General features: G+C 36.3%; 1 protein-coding gene across 2 annotated transcripts; it reads left to right on the forward strand.

Annotated features, from left to right (window-relative positions):
• Window positions 1–5,473: 5,473 nt before the first annotated feature.
• On the forward strand, window positions 5,474–6,813 carry LOC127128487 (protein CURLY FLAG LEAF 1). Of its 2 annotated transcripts, XM_051057836.1 has the most exons (3): window positions 5,474–5,653; window positions 5,753–6,045; window positions 6,448–6,813. In XM_051057836.1, the coding sequence occupies exons 2-3, from the start codon at window positions 5,761–5,763 to the stop codon at window positions 6,775–6,777; spliced, it is 615 nt and encodes a 204-aa protein (XP_050913793.1). In that variant the 5' UTR covers window positions 5,474–5,653; window positions 5,753–5,760; the 3' UTR covers window positions 6,778–6,813. The 2 variants fall into 2 exon arrangements, with proteins under 2 accessions (XP_050913793.1, XP_050913794.1); XM_051057837.1 differs by lacking the exon at window positions 5,474–5,653 and having other exon boundaries at window positions 5,659–6,045.
• The last annotated feature ends 13,499 nt before the right edge of the window (window positions 6,814–20,312 follow it).

Consider the following 20,312-nt stretch of genomic DNA (forward strand, 5'->3'; position numbering starts at 1 on the left):
TAGGTACTCCCAGAGAGCCCTTTTATGTGTGCATATGTGTTTGGTATAAAAGATGTTTGAGAAGAAATAAAGTGTGGGGATGAGAAAAGAATTCATTGATTATATTTTTGTGTTTGACAAGACCTTCGGTCTCGTGCCTATGTACCAACATAAAAATGAAGGATCAAAACCTCGTAGTTCGTGGTAAAAATTTCAAATAAGTTGGTGAATTGCTTTTAACAAGAGCTTAATAAGAAAGGCACAAAGGGCCAAAAGTTTGAATGGAGTTGTTAGTTCTTTTTGTCTTTTGAAATTTTAAGTCGATATGATTAAGTTTATTTACAAATTTGATTTAAGAAAGAGTTTGAAAATTCAATGGCATAAGGCCAAAGTTTATAATATTAAAAGAAAGTTTAAGTTTGAAACCACAAGCAAAGAAAGTTTTTGAAAAGGGGGAGAGATTTTGAAATTTAAGAAGTGGGAGGAGATGAAGAGGCTATCATAAACACAAGTTTAAAAGTTAATAGTTGAAAAGATCTGACCAATGGGATGCAATCCAACAGACAAGAATGTCATATAGAAACCCATTTCCTTTGGACTTTTATCAAGCAATAATCAATAAGCAATGAGCAATATCCAGACATCATGAAGATCAAGGCATCAAATAAAGATAGCCACATCCAAGCAAGCAATTCCAATAACTAGCAGTCTTCCTTGTCTTCCCATGTATCAGATGAAATATTCCTTGATCAACTCAGAGCAAAGCCTCAGACACATAATCAAAATAACAATTAAGCACAAAGACAGAGTAATATATGAATTCAAGAGAGTCCCAATGTTTGTATCAGATGAAGGCTCAGTTCACAATAGCTCAGTCTCAGAATGTTGGCATTGGCCAAGTCCTTTTTGCACAGGGAATGTTGCATAATCCTAAGTCCAAAAGTTCAGCTCAAATTCAACAGTCCACCAGATGTTTTTTAGGGTTTTTATTGTTATTAGGTATTTTAAGGTCCTAATACCACAAACAAAATCAAAACACACAAACAATATATACAATCACAAGATATGGCTCAAATGAGAAAACTGAAAATGACATAAACATAAACAAGTTATATGAAATTTAAATGGCAATGAATGATAAATGACTGAAATTTAAATTGCATAATAGTAAATAACTTGAAAATAAAGCAATATTAATAAGAGTTAGTCAAAGGTTAGTCAAGTGTTAATGATGATTTTAATTGATTAAGTCATTCTTTGGAGAATACTCAACCATTCATTCACAAGTATGAATCCTTAAACCAAGACATCTTCCATGAGAAGGGCTCTAACTTGGATAATTCAACAAGTATGCCACTAGCTCTCATGAAAGGAAAAAAGGTCAAGTCTCTACGCAATACCATGAAGAATGGGAGACTTACAATCTCACTTACTAGAATGCTATGCCTTGAGGGTCAAATTTAACTCTATGTTAAGCAGTCATAATTGGACTTATATAGAAGTCACAACTATCTGAGATCGGGCAATAAAAATTTAGGTGTTAATGCATGTTAGAGATTTGGTATTAAGAACTAAACTCCTAAAACATCCACACACTAAAAGAAAAGATCAAGGGGAGGGACCTATCTCAGTCACACTTGTATTGATTCATCTGACACAAGGTCATTGATGAACCAATTAGCCTTTAGACATTAGAGATTTCATTGGTCAAAATGAAGGAATGGGGAAGAATAGGGATGAAGATGAAGAGGGAGGGGAAAATAGAAACACAAATTGATCATGAAAAGAATTTCATCAAATCAAAACCATTCATTTATTTTGGGAGGTGGAATGTACATTTCATGAATCCCCTAAATCCAATGGTCTTGATCCAACAAAATTCAAATCAACCTTGACCAAGGCCCAAACAAAAAGTCAAACATCACAAGACCATAAAAATGGCTCAAAAATATTTTTAAACATTTAATCAATTAAAAATCAATTTAAAAATGAATTAAAATACATTTTAATTTGGTCAAAACCTAAAATCCCTTCAAAACACCAAATAAATGGCCAAGGGATTTATCCTAGATCAAACAAGATCAAAGGACCTTAGACAAAAAATTTCTCTATTTTTGAAAAGTCAGAAGTATTTTTAAAATTTTAAAAATATGCAAAAAAAACATTTAATTCATGAAAAATATCAAAATTAATCCAAAATATAATTTTAATTCATAATATGAAAGAGAAAAATATTTAAAGATTTTTGGTGAAAGTCCCATATTTTTTGGATTAAAAATGAAATTTCTATGGATTAAATAAAATAAAGGGATTAAATGAAAAATCAGAAAATAAAAAGAAATTAAAAAAAAATAAGGGCCATCAGGTCTCCCTCATTAATTAAGGTGACACATCTGATGGCCACACGCGTGCTATCCACCATGGTCTCTAGTCAACGTGTGAGAACTATGGTAATGCAAACCAAAGGCTGAGATTAGATCCTTGGACCAAGATCAAATGGATGAGAGGAAGCCAACTCACCACCGGAGCCCTAACCCCGGTCATCTTCTCCGATGGACCTCACCGGACTGGTCCACCCTCAACTTAATAAAAAATGAAAAACAAGGACACTATTTCAAAGGAAAAATGCGTAGGAGCTCGAATCTGGCCTCAATTTTCTCCAATTCCAAGTATATTTAAAGCTACATGGATTTGAATTTTGAGGATCATGAACTGAGTTGCTTCGATTTGACCTCAAAACAACTCAATCTTGTTGCCTACATTGGTAAGACTTTAGCCAACCAAAAATCAAAGAGAATGATGAAGAATTGAGAGAGAATCGAAGAGAGAAAGTTTCTGAAAAATCACCTTTGAGTAGCTTGAATCTTGCTTGATCTTGCTTCCAATTAGCCTTGGCTTGACTTCAGAGGCTTGCAGGAAGTGAATTAGATCAAAGAAGGGCTTGGATTGTTGGAGTTTCAACTTCAAAATAGAAGTGAAATTGAAACTCGATTTTCAATTGAAAACCTTCAAGTTTATCCTCTAATGGTGAAGGGAAGGTTGCAGGAGCAAAGCTTAGGCAAGGTGTCCATAATTCTGAGCATGAGCTAATGTATTTATAGGATATGCAATTGATTTCCACACACTTCCATTCAAATGCCAAAAATAGAAATTCTCATGTGCGTGATTGCATGGGCGTGTGATAGGCCTATGAAATGATGTCAAAAGGTCCAAAGATGATCATGAGTGATGTTGAAAGTGTGACATGAAGCCATGCATTTGGAATTGAAAAGTGGTAATGAGATTCATCCAAATGGAACCTTGAAGAAAAGTCATACGCAAGTCATTTAAACCTTGACCAAATGAAGTGACTTTGAACTTTTTGGAAAGGTGAGATCAAGGGAAACAACTTTCATGTTGAACACTTTTCCATTTGAAGCTTGGATCATGATGGATTTTGAGGTGGAAGTTTGGAAAATCAATCATAATTGAAATTTTTCTAAGTACCAAGTCAAATGTTCACTTCTTCCACCTTGAATAACTTTTGCTATGGGCTTCAAATGGAAAAAGTTCCTTCATCAAAGTTGTATCTCTTTCAAATATCTTTAATTTTGTTATAAATTTGAGCTTGTTTGGATTTAGCATGAAGGAGTTAGGCATTTTAGAAGTTAAGGAAAATTGCTTGTTCAATGGTAATGATCCAAAATGACCTATAATGTTTCCTCTTGGCACATGCCTTTGAAAGTTTATTTTGAAGTTTCTAAAAGAATCAAAGTTGGAGAGGACATCTTGAAATTGATCATGGAACTTAGATGTCCTTTATCACATAAAAATTGAACAAGTTATGGTCCTTGGAAGTTGACCTCCTAACTAGGGCACATACAGAATGACCTATAATATTTCATCATAAAAACGGCTTTCCAAGAAAAACTAGCTATTGACTTCAACATGAAAGTTGTTTGGAATGTCATAAGGAGTAACTTTTATCTTGGAATCATTTTCATTTGACAAAAATTGTAGGAGATAGGGTCTAGTGAATCCCAGTTTTGACCAGTTGACTTTCTCTGGTCAACCACCTTGAACCAACTTGCAAACTTGAATTTATCATGATCCTTTGAACTCATGGAGAATCATATAGGCATAAGATAATGTATAATGAAGTATGCCTTGAAATATTTGATCAAATGATGAAGAAACTTGCTGAGTAAGTCACACAAGATATCTAGATGAATTAGGGCTTCCAAGACAAACAAGCTTCAAACTCTTGATGAAATCTTGATCAAAATGATAGGTGAAGATCATGGGGACCCATATATGATGTCTAGAACAAATGTGAACCATATCTTGATTGATCTCCTTGCATTGAGGGTCTCAAACCCTAATTGTGAGCTTGATGAGGCATTGGTGGATGGACACACTACCTACAAAAGAAACAAAGCTATACATAGACATATTTTTGGTATTTTGGTTAACAAATATGCTTGATGATCTCTTCCAATGCAAACCTAATGAATGAGGGGGTAAAGAGGATGCCAAGGTGTGATCCCAAAGCCAATGCATATGATGAGATAGCATGAGGGATGTTAGGATCAAAATTGGGGTCTTACAATAACCAAGACATGTCGATGCACGATCATATATCCCAACATGAGCCCGCTCGTAGGGTGAGGGCAGCGCGTTCGAGGCCACGAGTTAGTGCTAATTTGTTTGATGCAGAAGGACGAAATGCCTTGGGGTGTCGGCGACAAAGGAGAAGAATGAGTTAGAAGTACCTAATAATTTATTTTTATTTGTATTTTGGTAACAATTATATCGTGGTAATATTTAGATTATGTATTGTGATAACTTTTGGATTTGTATTATGGTTTGATTTATATCGGACATCCTTGGATTACATTAATATAATTAGCATGGTATTAATATATCTTTAGTATAATCATCATTGGATAGAAAATATCAATTAACGACGCTTGTTACATAGGTAAAAATTGTCAAATACATTTAGGGATTATTCCCGAGATGTATTTATGGAATTATCCCCGAAAATTTATAGAAATACATATTCGATACATATTTTAAGTAATTTGTGGTGGATGATTCAATTATGAAACATTCTGTGAATTAAAGTGCAAATTCGAAATTCTAATTTATTCCCTCTATGGAATAGATAAAATATCACTCAACAAAAATTGGATTGAGAAAACCCCTAAGCTCAATTCTTAAAAGAGATGAGGTCTATTTAATAAAATAGTTTCAATTAAAAAAAATTAATGGACCAAAAGTAAATGTTATATAGTAGCATTTATTTAGGGTGAGTACAAAGATATTTAATTGTATAATTTATGAGTCCAATCCGTATGTGAAAAAACTTTTGAGTTCATTTATTATAGTGTGTGGCGCGTGAGATTGGTGGCAAAAACAGTAAGGGTAGACGAGACAAAATGCAACCCAGAGAGGTTCTCTGGAAGTGACAGCTGCAACCCCACCCGGTTACTATGAGCGTAACACACGCGCATTTGAAGGGCGTGATACATGTCTCTATTTGTACCCTTAACAATAACAAATATTCCATTCTGAGTGCTCTCTCCAATCTCAAATCTCATTCCCTTCACAAAATCTCTGAAGCCACAAACTTGTTCTTTCGCACTTGTATTAATTGCTTCCAAACTCTCTCTCTCTCTCTCTTCTCTCTCTGGTGCGTAAGTAGTTATTTTCATTTCATTTTGTTCCTTTCGTCGCATCCCAATATATATATATTCCTATGATTGTTTTTTTCATTAATTGCTTCTTCCAGCCCCAAATATGGAGGCCATCACTGCTTCCTTAGAGAGGTCTCTTCAAAACTGTTCCCTAAACAACCACCACCACCACCACCACCAACAGAACGGAAGGAGACAAGACGACGGTTCCGCCACCACAGATGCACCGGCCGCAGAAGGAGAAGGAGGAGGCATAGGAATCTCATCCACCAGCTCAGAAGATAATCATCCCATCTCCAACAACAACAACAACAACTCCGACACCACGTTAGAGCTCAACTCCCACATCTCCCTCCCTTACCATTGGGAACAATGCTTAGACTTAAAGGTTCTTCTTCTATTATTAATTTATTTTATTTTATTTTATTTTGCATGATGAAACTCGATCTTTTGTTCTTCTTTTTGTTTTTTGTTTTTGATTTAATTAATTTATTAGATTTATACCTGTACTATAAGTTTTGTTGTGTATCCAATTCCAATATATGCTCTCTTTCTAATTCCAACAATAAGAACAGCACTGAGAGCACGCTAGCTACAGTAACAGACAAAAAACCCTAGAAATAAAAGTAGCAGTGTTTAGCTTTTTTTATTTATAATAATATTCTCATTTAACTTTTTCTTTATAGGGGAAGGTGCAAGCAATGCAACTTTCCTTGGTTTCTGTTGTTTTTCTATTGGGATAATTGATCTAGTCTCGATTTTCTCTTTCTCTTTTATTAATCGCTTGCAGACGGGGGAGATTTATTACTTAAACTGGAGGAACGGAATGAAAGCAAAGGAGGATCCGAGAATAGTAGCAGAAAGGGATTGTGAACAACAGGAGTCAGAATCAGAAGATGATGAAGAAGAAGAAGAGAGTTTGTACGAAGATAGTGAAGAATGTTCATCAGAGTGCTCAACGAATGAGAGAGGAGAGGTAATAGAGAAAGAGAATGTTCTGGTAGTGGCTGGTTGCAAGAGCTGTTTGATGTATTTCATGGTGCCAAAACAAGTTGAAGACTGCCCAAAATGTAATGGTCAACTTCTCCACTTTGATCGATCCGAAAATTGCTCCCCTTGATTATTAATTCAACCCTTTCTCTCTTTTCATTTTTTATTTCATTTTGTCTCGCATTATGAACTTTTTTTTCTATAATATTAATATTTTGGATCAAAATAATTTTGTCTAGTCCGGATAATTTATAGTTGTGAAGAGACATCAATTATTTATAGGAAAATTTCAGTTTCTCCTTGAAAAAGAATTATTTTAGATGAAAACATTTCAATTTTGTAAAAAAGAAAACTAGAGACCTTTCCTTTGTTGTTAGCTTTTCCAGAATAGGGTTGCAGTATTAGAATAATGTTAATGAATTTAATATTGTGGGTTGTCTCGGTCCTCCGTAAAAAAAATATGAACATATATTCGGTCAAGTTATACAGGGCCTGCCAGTAAAGTCAGTTTTAGAAGAAAGAAAGAATAATATTTGTAATGATTGCGACGTGTATCGTGCGAGCCTTTCGTAATTATAAAATATAGTTATTTTCTTTTTATATTTTTCTTTTTGATAATATTTAAGTAGTTTTTTTTACGGGTTATGCTATTCCTATTATATACTTTTAAATTTGAATAAAATTAATATAAAAGATAACCCTCTAAAATTGGTAGTTAGTTTTGTTGTTTCAATTAATTAAGTTGTTAAACTAAAGCTAATTTATTCATGATTTGACCAAAATTGTTCCATTGTTAGTTAACATTAAATCTTCCTTTATAGTAATTGTATTCAAAGCTTCTTTTATATTATATTATACTATTTAATAGTCGATTTTATTTTCTTTTTTTATATTATATTATATCATGATCTCTCTCCGTTATAATAATTTTTCTCGAGTGCCAAAGCATTTTTGATTTGAAAGTGTTTGATTGGTGGATGAGAACTACAATGAGAGATTTCGAGGTTTATGGAGGGATGATATTGAGCTAACTATGAAATTATGGCCAGACTTAATGGAGTTCAAATATGTATTCAACACTAGGACAGTTGAGAGGAATGAAAAAGCTCGGATTGAATTTGCGGGAAGAACTTAACATTATTCTCAAGAAAGAAGAACTCATGTGGTTCCAAAGATCTAAGGCAGAGTGGCTTGTGGACGGCGATCGAAATACAAAGTATTATCATTTGAAGATGATAACCAAGAGAAGAAAGAATAAGATCTCTATGTTAAAAGATGAGAATGGTAAATATGTAGAAGATGAAGATCAACTTAAAAGCATGATTAATGAATATTACAAAAAGTTGTTTACCATAAGTGGTCCTTGGAACACTCGGAGGTAAACACAAAACACTTTCCCCAGCATGGACTTGATTGATATTCAGAAACATGATGATCAAGTTAGCAACGAGGAGATTAAAAAGGCTAATTTTGATATGAAACCTTGGAAAGCTCCAGCCTAGACAGATTTCCAGCGGGCTTTTATCAAAGGTCATGGGATATAGTAGGAGGCAATGTTTGTGATTTTGTTCAAAAAGTTTGGGAGAAGCCTGATGAGATTGATGCAGTTAACCAAAGTGATATTTGCTTAATTCCAAAAGTTGAGCAGCCTCATAGGGTCATGCAATTTCTCTCTATCTCCCTGTGTAACACTATATAAAAGATGGCGAGTAAGATTATTGTGGGAAGACTGAAAACACATTTGAATAGATTAATTTCTCTATATCAAACAGGATTTTTCCCGGGTAGATCTATACATGAGAATATCATAATAGCGAAAGAAGTGATCCATGGTATGGAGAAGCTGAAAGGAAAAAAAGGTTATTTTGCAATAAAGGTGGATCTTTCGAAAGCTTACGACAAGTTGAACTAGGATTTCATGTGGCGTACTCTTCAAGAAATCAGTATTCATGTTCGAATGCTTAACCTAATCATGCATGCAGTGTCGAGTGTAGAAGCAAACATGAATTTGAATGATGGAAGAAATAGTTTTTTCCTTCCCCAACGTGGTATTCGTTAAGATGATCCAATTTCACCTTACTTGTTTGTGCTTTACATGGACAAGTTATCTCATTTCATTGAGCAAGAGGTAAGGAGCAAGAACTGGAAAGCTATCAAGTTGGGAAGACAAGATGCAATAACCTCGCTCCTTATGTTTGTGCATGATTTGTTACTTTTTGGGGAAGCTGTAACACCCATCTAAAATACCCCAATAATTAATTAAAACAACAAAATATGAATCAGAGTAGATATGCAATTTCAGGGTGTCACACTTGACACTTCACACCATTCACCAAAATCACTTGTCATGCTCATTTATTAATCAAAATAAAACATTGCACAATTCGCAGCGGATAGAAATCTAACAACATGCAAACCATGTAACACATTATATGTAAAATTGTTCAACAACCAAAAATGAAAACAAAGTAAAACATCCTGTCCTGATGTTACATATACCAGAGCATGACCCACTAAGGAACTACACTAGACTCCAAGCACTAGCTTCTACTCAATCACTGCTCGTTACCTGAAACATAGTTGTAAGGGTGAGTTCCTCAATCGATATAATAAGCATTATAAAATATCATGTAATGCTAAGTAAATTAACACATTCATCACCCTACTCATATCACACATTCAGCAACGACAACATCAACTCATAATCATACTCAACACAAATATAAAACACACGTATAATATTGGAATACATCCATTCATATTATACGCCATACATACATTATGAAATGAGACTCCATGCATGCGGTACCGACTATTCGTGAACACATAGTTCAACCTCACCGATCAAACCCAGATACGGCTACCAAGCTCACTAGTCCCACTCATTTGAGACCTAGTGACTCACTCACTAATTCCTCACCATGGGAATTAGCTACCACCATAAAGGCTATGCTATGCACGCTAAATCACCTAGCATGCAAACATCAACAACAATCCACAATGAACATATGCTCACACTCTAAGCCATAAACAGTCCATCCACAATTGCATACATAATAGATATATTCACAGCATTATGCATACCATCATACATCATCAGCATATTTATCACAAAATCATATCATGTCATGCCAAATAATAAATCACAGTATTAGCACACTCTACTAATACCTATACTGCTCAAAACAACGGGAAATGATCCCTACTATATCATACATCAGCTAAATTACATCACTAAGCTGAAACGACCAAAACTGCACAACAACAGCTCAGAAAAATCAAACTTCTGCCCATACGTATGCCTCATGCCCATACGCGTATGGCACATTTCCTATCCAAGCCCATACGCGTATGGCCTGTCTCATACGCGTATGATACGCGTACCACTTCTCCCATACGCGTACCAACAGAGACAAAACTACGTTAGAACATCATCTTCTTCATTCATACGCGTATGGCCTCACCCCATACGCGTACCACTCACAGGCTACTGTTGAAAAGTATATCTTCGGCAAATATTTTTATATCGTATCCACAGAGATTGGGTAATATTACCGCCGTTCTATAATTCAAATGTTATAAGTTTAGAAAGTAACAGGGTTGTTTTGTTTGGAAAAATATCTTGTTAATAAATGTTAACAAAAACTATGAAATGGTTTTAGTCAAATATAAAAGCTTGGCAAGATTGGAGTTCACTATTTCAAATGTTTATGATTCCTTATGATAAATAAATAGATTCAAGATTATTGATGATGTTCAAATATCCTCTCAAAGTCATTTATGTCTAAATGATATCGTGATAATCACTATATTGATCCTTAGACGATCTCTCCACCTAACTATCAATATAGCAATCTTTAATGTTCAATATCAAAGAATAGTAATGAATAAATCTATCTCTACAACTTATTCACTACTTGAAAATCTGTTTTATGTCTAAACTCGAGTAATCTCTCTCGACAACTACTCAAATCTGGTTTTCAACTTAAAGCAAAAACAGTGTTCAATACATCAACAATCTTTATCTCATATATAAATCAAAGTGAATACATAAACAGATGAGAATAGCTACTACCTCCAATCTTGACAAAAGGGAGTTTAGCTCCTCATCACCATTGTTACAAAGCAGAAAGTTCAATAAGAAAAACTCTGTTTTTCTCTCTTCCTCAAGCTCTCAAGAACAATGTATGAATGATAATTAATAATTAATCCCTAGAATAATGTATTTTCTCTCCTAAAAGAGTTGACATTTCCTTAATTGGTCATTCTCATCCAATGCAGAAAAGCAATTCCAAGGCAGACCCAAAATGGCAAAAACAGCTGGCCTTCAAAACAACACTTTTGACCCAAAAATCAGTTTGCTGGATTCGCAGGGTTCGCGGGGCGAACTGGTCCTGTCATGCAGTTCGCGGGGCGAACTTTGTTCGCGGGGCGAACTGAAGCTGCCTCAGTTTCCTTGTTTTGCAAGCTTCATCCAAAATCTTCCATATTATGATGCTGCAATCCAAAGCTTTCTCATCCAAAAATTCTACAAAACTAACAAATATGTGAAATAACTATTCAAAACAAAATAAATTAAACCTAATTGCATTAATACAAAATAGTGAGAATAAAAGTGTGTAATTACATCAAAACTTGGTAAAAGGGACCAATAAAATGGTATAAAAAGTAGTACTAATTGGTCCCTAACAACTCTCCCCAACTTAGCATTTTGTTTGTCCCTAAACAAAAGTTTCCACCCTTACAATCAAAGCAATGACACAAAAGATTGAAACAAGGATTTACCAAGAACATTCAAATGGTTCAAAAGTGTTTGGCATTTTCTCAATTCACCTATCTTAATTCTAGACAAAATATGAATAAGGGAAATGGTAAAGTGCAAAAATCATTCCAAGGAATTCAAAGCCATATATGTCAAAATTGAATCAAGCTTACACACACACATCATAATAATGATGAATAACATGAAGGGTTACTTTCACTCATCCAAGCAATTAAATCAACAACAACTCAAATCATGCGGTTATCACAACAAGTACCAAATCATGTGAAAAATGAGAATCAAGAGGTCTTTCAAAGGTTGTAATGTGGCTTAGGTTACAAGAAAGGATATGATTAAGACAATTCAACCAAATTGCCTATCCTAAGGGAGCATTCCCAAAGATTCACTCTACACAATTTCCCTTTCTTTGATCCCTATCTTTTTCTTTTTCTTTTTCTTTTCAAATCCACACAACCATGAGCATTTCCTTTGCTTTTCTTTTTCTAATTTTTTTTATGCTCTATGGTTTCAAGGGTGATTTCTTTTTCTTGTTTCTTTTCATATTTTTACCCTTTCATAGAAACTCACTTTTCCAAGTTTCTAATCAACTTTTCACTTTACTCTCCCCAACTTTAGATTCCAAAACCAAATTTATTCAATAATGCTCCCTACTTAGACATAAGCAAAAGGCAAAATTTTGCAAACAACTCGGTTTGAGGTTTCAACTGATACGAAAGAAATTAGGATTCATTTATTCCACAATTTTCAATTGATTTTACAATGATCAATCAAATGAATCCTAAATTAAGCTCAAAGGGGGTTAACTAAGGATTATTCCTCACAAGGTTAGTTGATTCAAACTTTTTGGTCAAGTGGTTTTTCTCACAAACAATGCCTCTATCATTTTCAAAAATTTCACACAAAAATGGATTGATGCATGATTTAGCATGATAAGAATGAGTTAAAACAATGCTCGGTTTCCCGCTTTTTAGTGTACAATGGAAAGTCTCCTCACAACTGGCTAAGTCCTATTTTGATTCAAAAATGACATATACTTCAATGAATTTATGACATGGAATTTGCACACACCATCAAACTACTCATGTTAAGTCTAGAAAGCGATAAAGTGTACCTTGAAATGCCGACACTAATTCTTATCATCACCACTCGAAGTGTCCTATGCTTCTTTCTTTGCGATCATTTCTCGGTTGCTTAAAGCTTGACTTATGAGTAAGCACAATTAAACAAAAATGTTGGCAAACCAATATTTGATTAAAACACACTTAAATTTCAAAAAGTATTCATGCAATTATCAAGACACACTCTAAAATTCAACAAACTCCTCAATCTTCCTTCAACTCATCGCCATGGTTCACACCACCTCCTGCACCCCCCATAAAATTTGGCCTGCCCACAGGCCACTTAGCATAATCAACAAAATCCTCTTAAGAAAGGAATGGAGAGGGGAAGTTTTGAAATTTGGAGGTTTGGATGTGGAGTAGCGAGGTTGTTGAAAGAATCTCCTAAGTTCGTGAAAATAGGAATGAAACGAAAATGACATAAAACAAAAGTTTTTTTTTTTTTTTTTTTTTCAGTTCGCGGGGCGAACTTTGTTCGCGGGGCGAACTGAAGGAAATTTCAAAAAAAATTAGTTCTGTTATTTACTGTTCGCGGGGCGAACTTTGTTCGCGGCGCGAACTGAAGCTGTGAATTCAGTTCGCGGGGCGAACAGTGTTCGCGGGGCGAATAGTGTTCGCGGGGCGAACTATAAAAACCAGAACCCAATTTTTTTCAAAATTTAACACAGCAAAAACTCACACAGCAGAAAAAAAATTAAAATACAGACTTACAACGTTGGATTGCCTCCCAACAAGCGCTTTGTTTAACGTCGTTTGAGCTTGACGGTCCACTGATTAGCCCGGTTTAAATAGAGACACGACATCCACATCACGATTTATGTCGCCACCATGGTAAACTTTGAGTCTTTGACCATTTACGGTCCAACTCTCTTGTGACTTTGGATCCTCGATTACAATGGCTCCATAATTCCGTACTTCCTTGACAACGAACGGTCCTGACCCTTTTGGCTTCAGCTTACCCGGTAATAACTTGAACCTTGATTTGAAAAGCAGTACCATTTGTCCGACATGAAACTCCTTGCGACGGGCCTTTCCATCATGGTATTTTTCTTCAATTGCATCATTTCGGAATGAATCATGTTTGTCATGTGGATGCTTCATAGCTTTAAAAAGATTAAAGGTCACCTCTTCGTCTTGCACTCTCACCTTCATTAGTCCATCATCTACGTCAATCATCATCCGAGCTGTTTTCATAAAAGGTCTTCCAAGAATTAGGGGCACATCACGGTCCTCATCCATCTCCACTATTACGAAATCTACCGGAAACAAGAATTTGTCCACCTTCACTAACATGTCTTTAGCAATTCCGTATGGTAAAGTGGTAGACTTGTCGGCTAGTTGTAAAGTCATTCTCGTCGATTTAATCTCAACATTCCCTAATCTTTTAACAATGGAGAGAGGGATTAAATTTATACTAGAGCCCAAGTCAATCAAACCATTTCCAGTGTATGTGCTTCCAATGGTCACCGGTAGAACAACCCGGCCCGGATCGGACTCCTTCCTTGGGAGAGTCTTTTGGATGATAGCACTACACCGTGCATCAAGCAGTATGGTCTCGTCTTCCACGTGTCTCCTTTTCTTTGTAAGAATGTCCTTCATGAACTTGGCATACCGTGGCATTTGTTCTAATGCATCAGCAAATGGAATGTTGATTTGAAGCTGCTTGAAGATGTCCATAAACCGTGCATAGTGTCTAGCGTTATCCTTCTTTGATGGTGCGTGCGGATATGGTAGATGTTGAACTGGAATGACATTCACTCCTTTGTCTCCTTTTTTCTTATTTCTTGGTTCGATTTCCTTATTCATTTCCGCTTCACACCGCTGCTCTTCCATCAGTTGTTGGTTCTGCTGTTTTCGCGGCGCGAAGGGAGATCGCGGCGCGAACTGAGTAGTTTCTACCACTTTCTTCTTCCCACAAGCCACATCCTCATTTTCCAGCACAGCATCCATATCATTCTCAACTGTAATTTCCTCACCTTTTTTACTTGTCAACTCTCTACCGCTTCTAGTAAAAATTGCTTTGCAATGCTCCTTTGGATTAGTTTGAGTATTAGCGGAGAAAGAAGATCCTGCAGTTTGTTCCGACAGCTGTTTCGCAAGTTGACCTATTTGATTTTCCAAATTCTTGATTGCTGCTTCATTACTCTTCTGATTTGCCATGGAAGCTTGCATGAATTGTTGAAGAGTGTCCTCTAGCTTGGAACTTCCTCCTTGCGATTGTTGGCCTTGAGAATTGGGGTGTTGATAAGGACTTTGCTGCTGAAAATTTTGATTGTTGAACCTTGTTGGTTGGTAACCTTGATTGCTCCTTTGATAGCCTTGATTTTGATTGTTCACATAGCTCACTTCTTCTAGCGGAGGGCAAAAACCAGTAGGATGATCTCCTTGGCATAACTCGCAACATGCTACTTGATGTCGAACTTGAGAACTTTGAATCTCCTTCATTTGCTGTGGAAGCTTGGCCATTTGTTGAGTGAGAAGCTCCACTTGTTGAGAGAGTAGCTTGTTTTGAGCAAGGATGGCATCGTTGGTATTTAATTCAAGAACTCCCGGTTTACGTTGTGAAGGACTACGGTCATGTTGACTTTGACGATCATTGAGTGCCATCCGGTCAATAATAACGTTAGCTTCTTCCGCAGTTTTTGACATAAGAGAGCCACCCGCGGTAGCATCCAAAAGTGTTATGTGAGTTGATTGGAGCCCATTTAGAAAAATATGGATTTGAGTGAGCTCATCAAAACCATGACCCTTGCATTTTCTCAACATTGACTTGAATCTTTCCCAAGCCTCATTTAAAGACTCGTTGCTTCCTTGAGTGAATACCGCAATAGCCGTTTTGGCTTCCATGAATCGGGATTGAGGGAAATATCTTTCTAAGAACTTTTCTTCTAACAAATTCCAATCCGTCATAACTCTTGCTGCTTGATCAAGGTACCACTCTTTTGCCTTTCCCACTAAGGAGTGTGGGAACATCCTCTTGAATAATGCTTCTTCACCCGCTTCATCAATTCCCGTCGAACCCGCAATCTCATAGAATTTGATGAGATGGGAGTACGGATCTTCATGATCCATTCCGGTGAATGGATTTGCATAGAGAAGTTGGAGGATTCCGGTCTTCATCTCCGTATTTCTTCCTCCACGGGCAAATTAAGCATTCCTTCTTGGACTATTAGCGGACATTTCGGTACGATTGTCATCCGCCATGTTTCCTTTACAAGCCTCTACAACCACTTCTTCGATTTGAACAAGTGCGGAAGTAGATGCTTCTTCTCTCCGGTTCCTCTCTTCGGCTAGTTTCCTTCTTCTTCGTGTTTTGCTATTGAGCTTCCGAAGTGTTCTTTCAATTTCAGGATCGAATTGAAGTTGCTCCTCAGTTGCTTTTCCTCGCATGCACTAGAATATTCAAAACTAACAAACCAAGTGAAACAAAAGAGGGATAACAATAAAAGTAACAAAACTTAAAACAATGAATTATTGCAATGCTTGTAATATCGACACCAATCCCCGGCAACGGCGCCAATTTGTTGAAAAGTATATCTTCGACAAATATTTTTATATCGTATCCACAGAGATTGGGTAATATTACCGCCGTTCTATAATTCAAATGTTATAAGTTTAGAAAGTAACAAGGTTGTTTTGTTTGGAAAAATATCTTGTTAATAAATGTTAACAAAAACTATGAAATGGTTTTAGTCAAATATAAAAGCTTGGCAAGATTGGAGTTCACTATTTCAAATGTTTATGATTCCTTATGATAAATAAATAGATTCAAGATTATTGATGATGTTCAAATATCCTCTCAAAGTCATTTATGTCTAAATGATATCGTGATAATCACTATATTGATCCTTAGACGATCTCTCCACCTAACTATCAATATAGCAATCTTTAATGTTCAATATCAAAGAATAGTAATGAATAAATCTATCTCTACAACTTATTCACTACTTGAAAATCTGTTTTATGTCTAAACTCGAGTAATCTCTCTCGACAACTACTCAAATCTGGTTTTCAACTTAAAGCAAAAACAGTGTTCAATACATCAACAATCTTTATCTCATATATAAATCAAAGTGAATACATAAACAGATGAGAATAGCTACTACCTCCAATCTTGACAAAAGGGAGTTTAGCTCCTCATCACCATTGTTACAAAGCAGAAAGTTCAATAAGAAAAACTCTGTTTTTCTCTCTTCCTCAAGCTCTCAAGAACAATGTATGAATGATAATTAATAATTAATCCCTAGAATAATGTATTTTCTCTCCTAAAAGAGTTGACATTTCCTTAATTGGTCATTCTCATCCAATGCAGAAAAGCAATTCCAAGGCAGACCCAAAATGGCAAAAACAGCTGGCCTTCAAAACAACACTTTTGACCCAAAAATCAGTTTGCTGGATTCGCAGGGTTCGCGGGGCGAACTTTGTTCGCGGGGCGAACTGGTCCTGTCATGCAGTTCGCGGGGCGAACTTTGTTCGCGGGGCGAACTGAAGCTGCCTCAGTTTCCTTGTTTTGCAAGCTTCATCCAAAATCTTCCATATTATGATGCTGCAATCCAAAGCTTTCTCATCCAAAAATTCTACAAAACTAACAAATATGTGAAATAACTATTCAAAACAAAATAAATTAAACCTAATTGCATTAATACAAAATAGTGAGAATAAAAGTGTGTAATTACATCAAAACTTGGTAAAAGGGACCAATAAAATGGTATAAAAAGTAGTACTAATTGGTCCCTAACAGCTACGCGTAAGTACACGCGTATGGCGCGTATCAGCACCAGTCTCCTCCCCTCCAGGCCATCTCATACGCGTATGGCCTAGTGTCATACGCGTATGACCAGAAACCAAAATTCCAGATCTGCTATGGGTTTTTCTCTGCTACGAGATTTCTCAAATCCAACCTCCCACAGTCCAATTTTTACACAGCATTCGTTCATATTATCTAACACAGATCATACCCATTCAATTTCACAATTTCTAACCTTATTACATCTAATTCCTCCGAATTTTCTTCAATTATAAACCCATATCTCATTCATCCATAAGTTCACAATTTGCAGCATTCATCATCCTAATTAGAGTCAATTCAATGGCTTATTACTACCCATTACATGTTAACCCATAATGCCCATTAAACGATGATAAACCCCCCTTACCTGAGTTAATCCGGCAAATCCTTTAACTTCAAGCTTTTCCCTTCTTCAACCCTTTTTCTCTTGCTCTTCCTTTTTGCCCTTTTTCCACTTTTTAGTCGTTTCTCTGTTTTCACGTGTAAAAACCTTTTTACTAAATGGGACTCTTTACCGATTCCAAAAATCGTTCCAATTCCAACTTTATTATTCCAATAATATTCCAATTATTTAATTAAATTAATAAATATACTAATAATAATATATATGAAGGGTTTATCTTTTATTTTGAAAAATAATACCCTCTCATTCATATTATCATCATAATATACTATTAAACTTAAATTAAATAATTATCATATTTTATCGGGGTGTTACAACTCTCCCCCACTAAAAGAGTTTTCGTCCTCGAAAACGTACCTCAAGCGAATAACTCTGGATAAGACTCCTTCATCTGACTCTCAAGTTCCCAAGTCACATTGCCACCTGCTGGTCCTCCCCAAGCTACCTTTACCAAAGCAATCTCTTTACCCCGCAACTACTTCAACTCTCGATCCTCGATCCTCATAGGTGATGTTTCAACAGTCAGGTTATCTCTCACCTGTACATCATCTACTTGGACCACATGCGACGGATCAGGAATGTACCTCCTCAACTGAGACACATGAAAAACCTCATGCAAATTCGCAAGTGACAGCGGTAAAGCGATACGATAGGCTACCTCCGCTATCCTCTCCAAAATCTGATAAGGACCAATAAATCGAGGTGTCAACTTCTTCGACTTCAAAGCTCGACCAACCCCAATTATCGGAGTAACACGAAGAAACACATGATCTCCCTTTTGAAACTCAAGTGACTTCCTCCTCTTGTCGTGATAACTCTTCTGACGACTCTGAGCAATCCTCATATTCTCCTGAATCATCTTAATCTTTTCTGTAGTTTGTTGAACAATCTCCGGTCCAACCACAACACTCTCACCGGACTCATACCAACATAAAGGTGTCCGACATCTCCTACCATACAAAGCTTCAAACGGTGCCATACCAATGCTCGAATGAAAACTATTGTTGTAGGTAAACTCAATCAAAGGTAAATAACAATCCCAAGCACCTCCCTTTTCCAAAACACAAGCCCTCAAAAGATCCTCCAGTGACTGAATCGTCCTCTCAGTCTGACCATCAGTCTGCGGATGATATGCAGAACTCAATCTCAGCTTAGTTCCCAAAGCCCTCTGCAAACCTTCCCAGAACTCCGATGTAAATCTAGGATCTCTGTCCGAAACAATACTCGACGGAATACCATGCAAACTTACAATTTTCTCAATATACAACTCAGCTAATCTCTCTAACGGATAATCCATTCTGATCGGAATGAAATGAGCCGATTTTGTCAATCTGTCAACAATCACCCAAATAGCTTCAAAATTCTTAATTGTCCTCGGTAAACCAGAAACAAAATCCATACTGATACTATCCCACTTCCACTCTGGAATAGCCAACGGTTGCATTAGCCCAGACGGCTTCTGATGCTCAATCTTTGACTTCTGACAAGTCAAACAAGAATAAACAAAACTCGCAATTTCTCTTTTCATTCCCGGCCACCAAAATAACTTTTTCAAATCATGATACATCTTCGTAGCCCCAGGATGAATACTCAGGCCACTACGATGTCCTTCCTCAAGAATACTCTTCTTAAGTTCGGTAACATCCGAAATACACACCCGATTACCAAATTTCAAAACACCATTCTCATCAACTCTGAATTCACCACCTTGACCTTGATTCACTAGAGTCAACTTATCAACCAAAAGCACATCGGATTTCTGACCCTCTCTAATCTCATCCAGAATACCACTCGTTAACTTCAACATTCCCAATTTAACACTATTGTGAGTACTCTCACACACCAAACTCAAGTCTCTAAACTGCTCAATTAAATCCAATTCCTTAACCATTAACATAGACATATGCAATGATTTCCGACTCAATGCATCAGCCACTACGTTTGCTTTACCCGGATGGTAATTCAAACCAAAGTCATAATCCTTCAGAAACTCTAACCATCTCCTCTGTCTCATATTCAACTCTTTCTGATCAAACAAATACTTTAAACTTTTATGGTCACTGAAAACCTCAAATCTTGACCCGTACAAGTAATGCCTCCATAACTTCAGAACAAATACCACAGCTGCCAACTCTAAATCGTGTGTCGGATAGTTCCTCTCATGAACCTTCAGTTGTCTCGAAGCATAAGCTACAACCTGCTTATTCTGCATCAAAACACCACCCAAACCCAACAATGAAGCATCACAGTAAACCTCAAATGGTTCCGACGGACTTGGTAATATCAGAATAGGAGCAGTAGTTAACCTTCTCTTTAACTCTTGGAAACCTTCTTCACATTTTGAGTCCCAAACAAACGCTTGCCCCTTTCTAGTCAACATCGTCAACGGTAACGCCAACTTAGAAAATCCCTCAATGAATTTCCTATAATAACCTGCAAGTCCAAGAAAACTCCTTATCTCAGAAACTGACTTCGGAGCTTCCCACTTAGATACCGCTTCTATCTTAGAAGGATCAACAGCAATACCACCTCTTGAAACCACATGACCAAGAAAACTAACCTCTTCTAACCA

The sequence above is a fragment of the Lathyrus oleraceus genome, chromosome 3 (genome assembly GCF_024323335.1).
Source record: "Lathyrus oleraceus cultivar Zhongwan6 chromosome 3, CAAS_Psat_ZW6_1.0, whole genome shotgun sequence".
In the NCBI taxonomy this organism is placed as follows: Eukaryota; Viridiplantae; Streptophyta; class Magnoliopsida; order Fabales; family Fabaceae; genus Lathyrus; species Lathyrus oleraceus.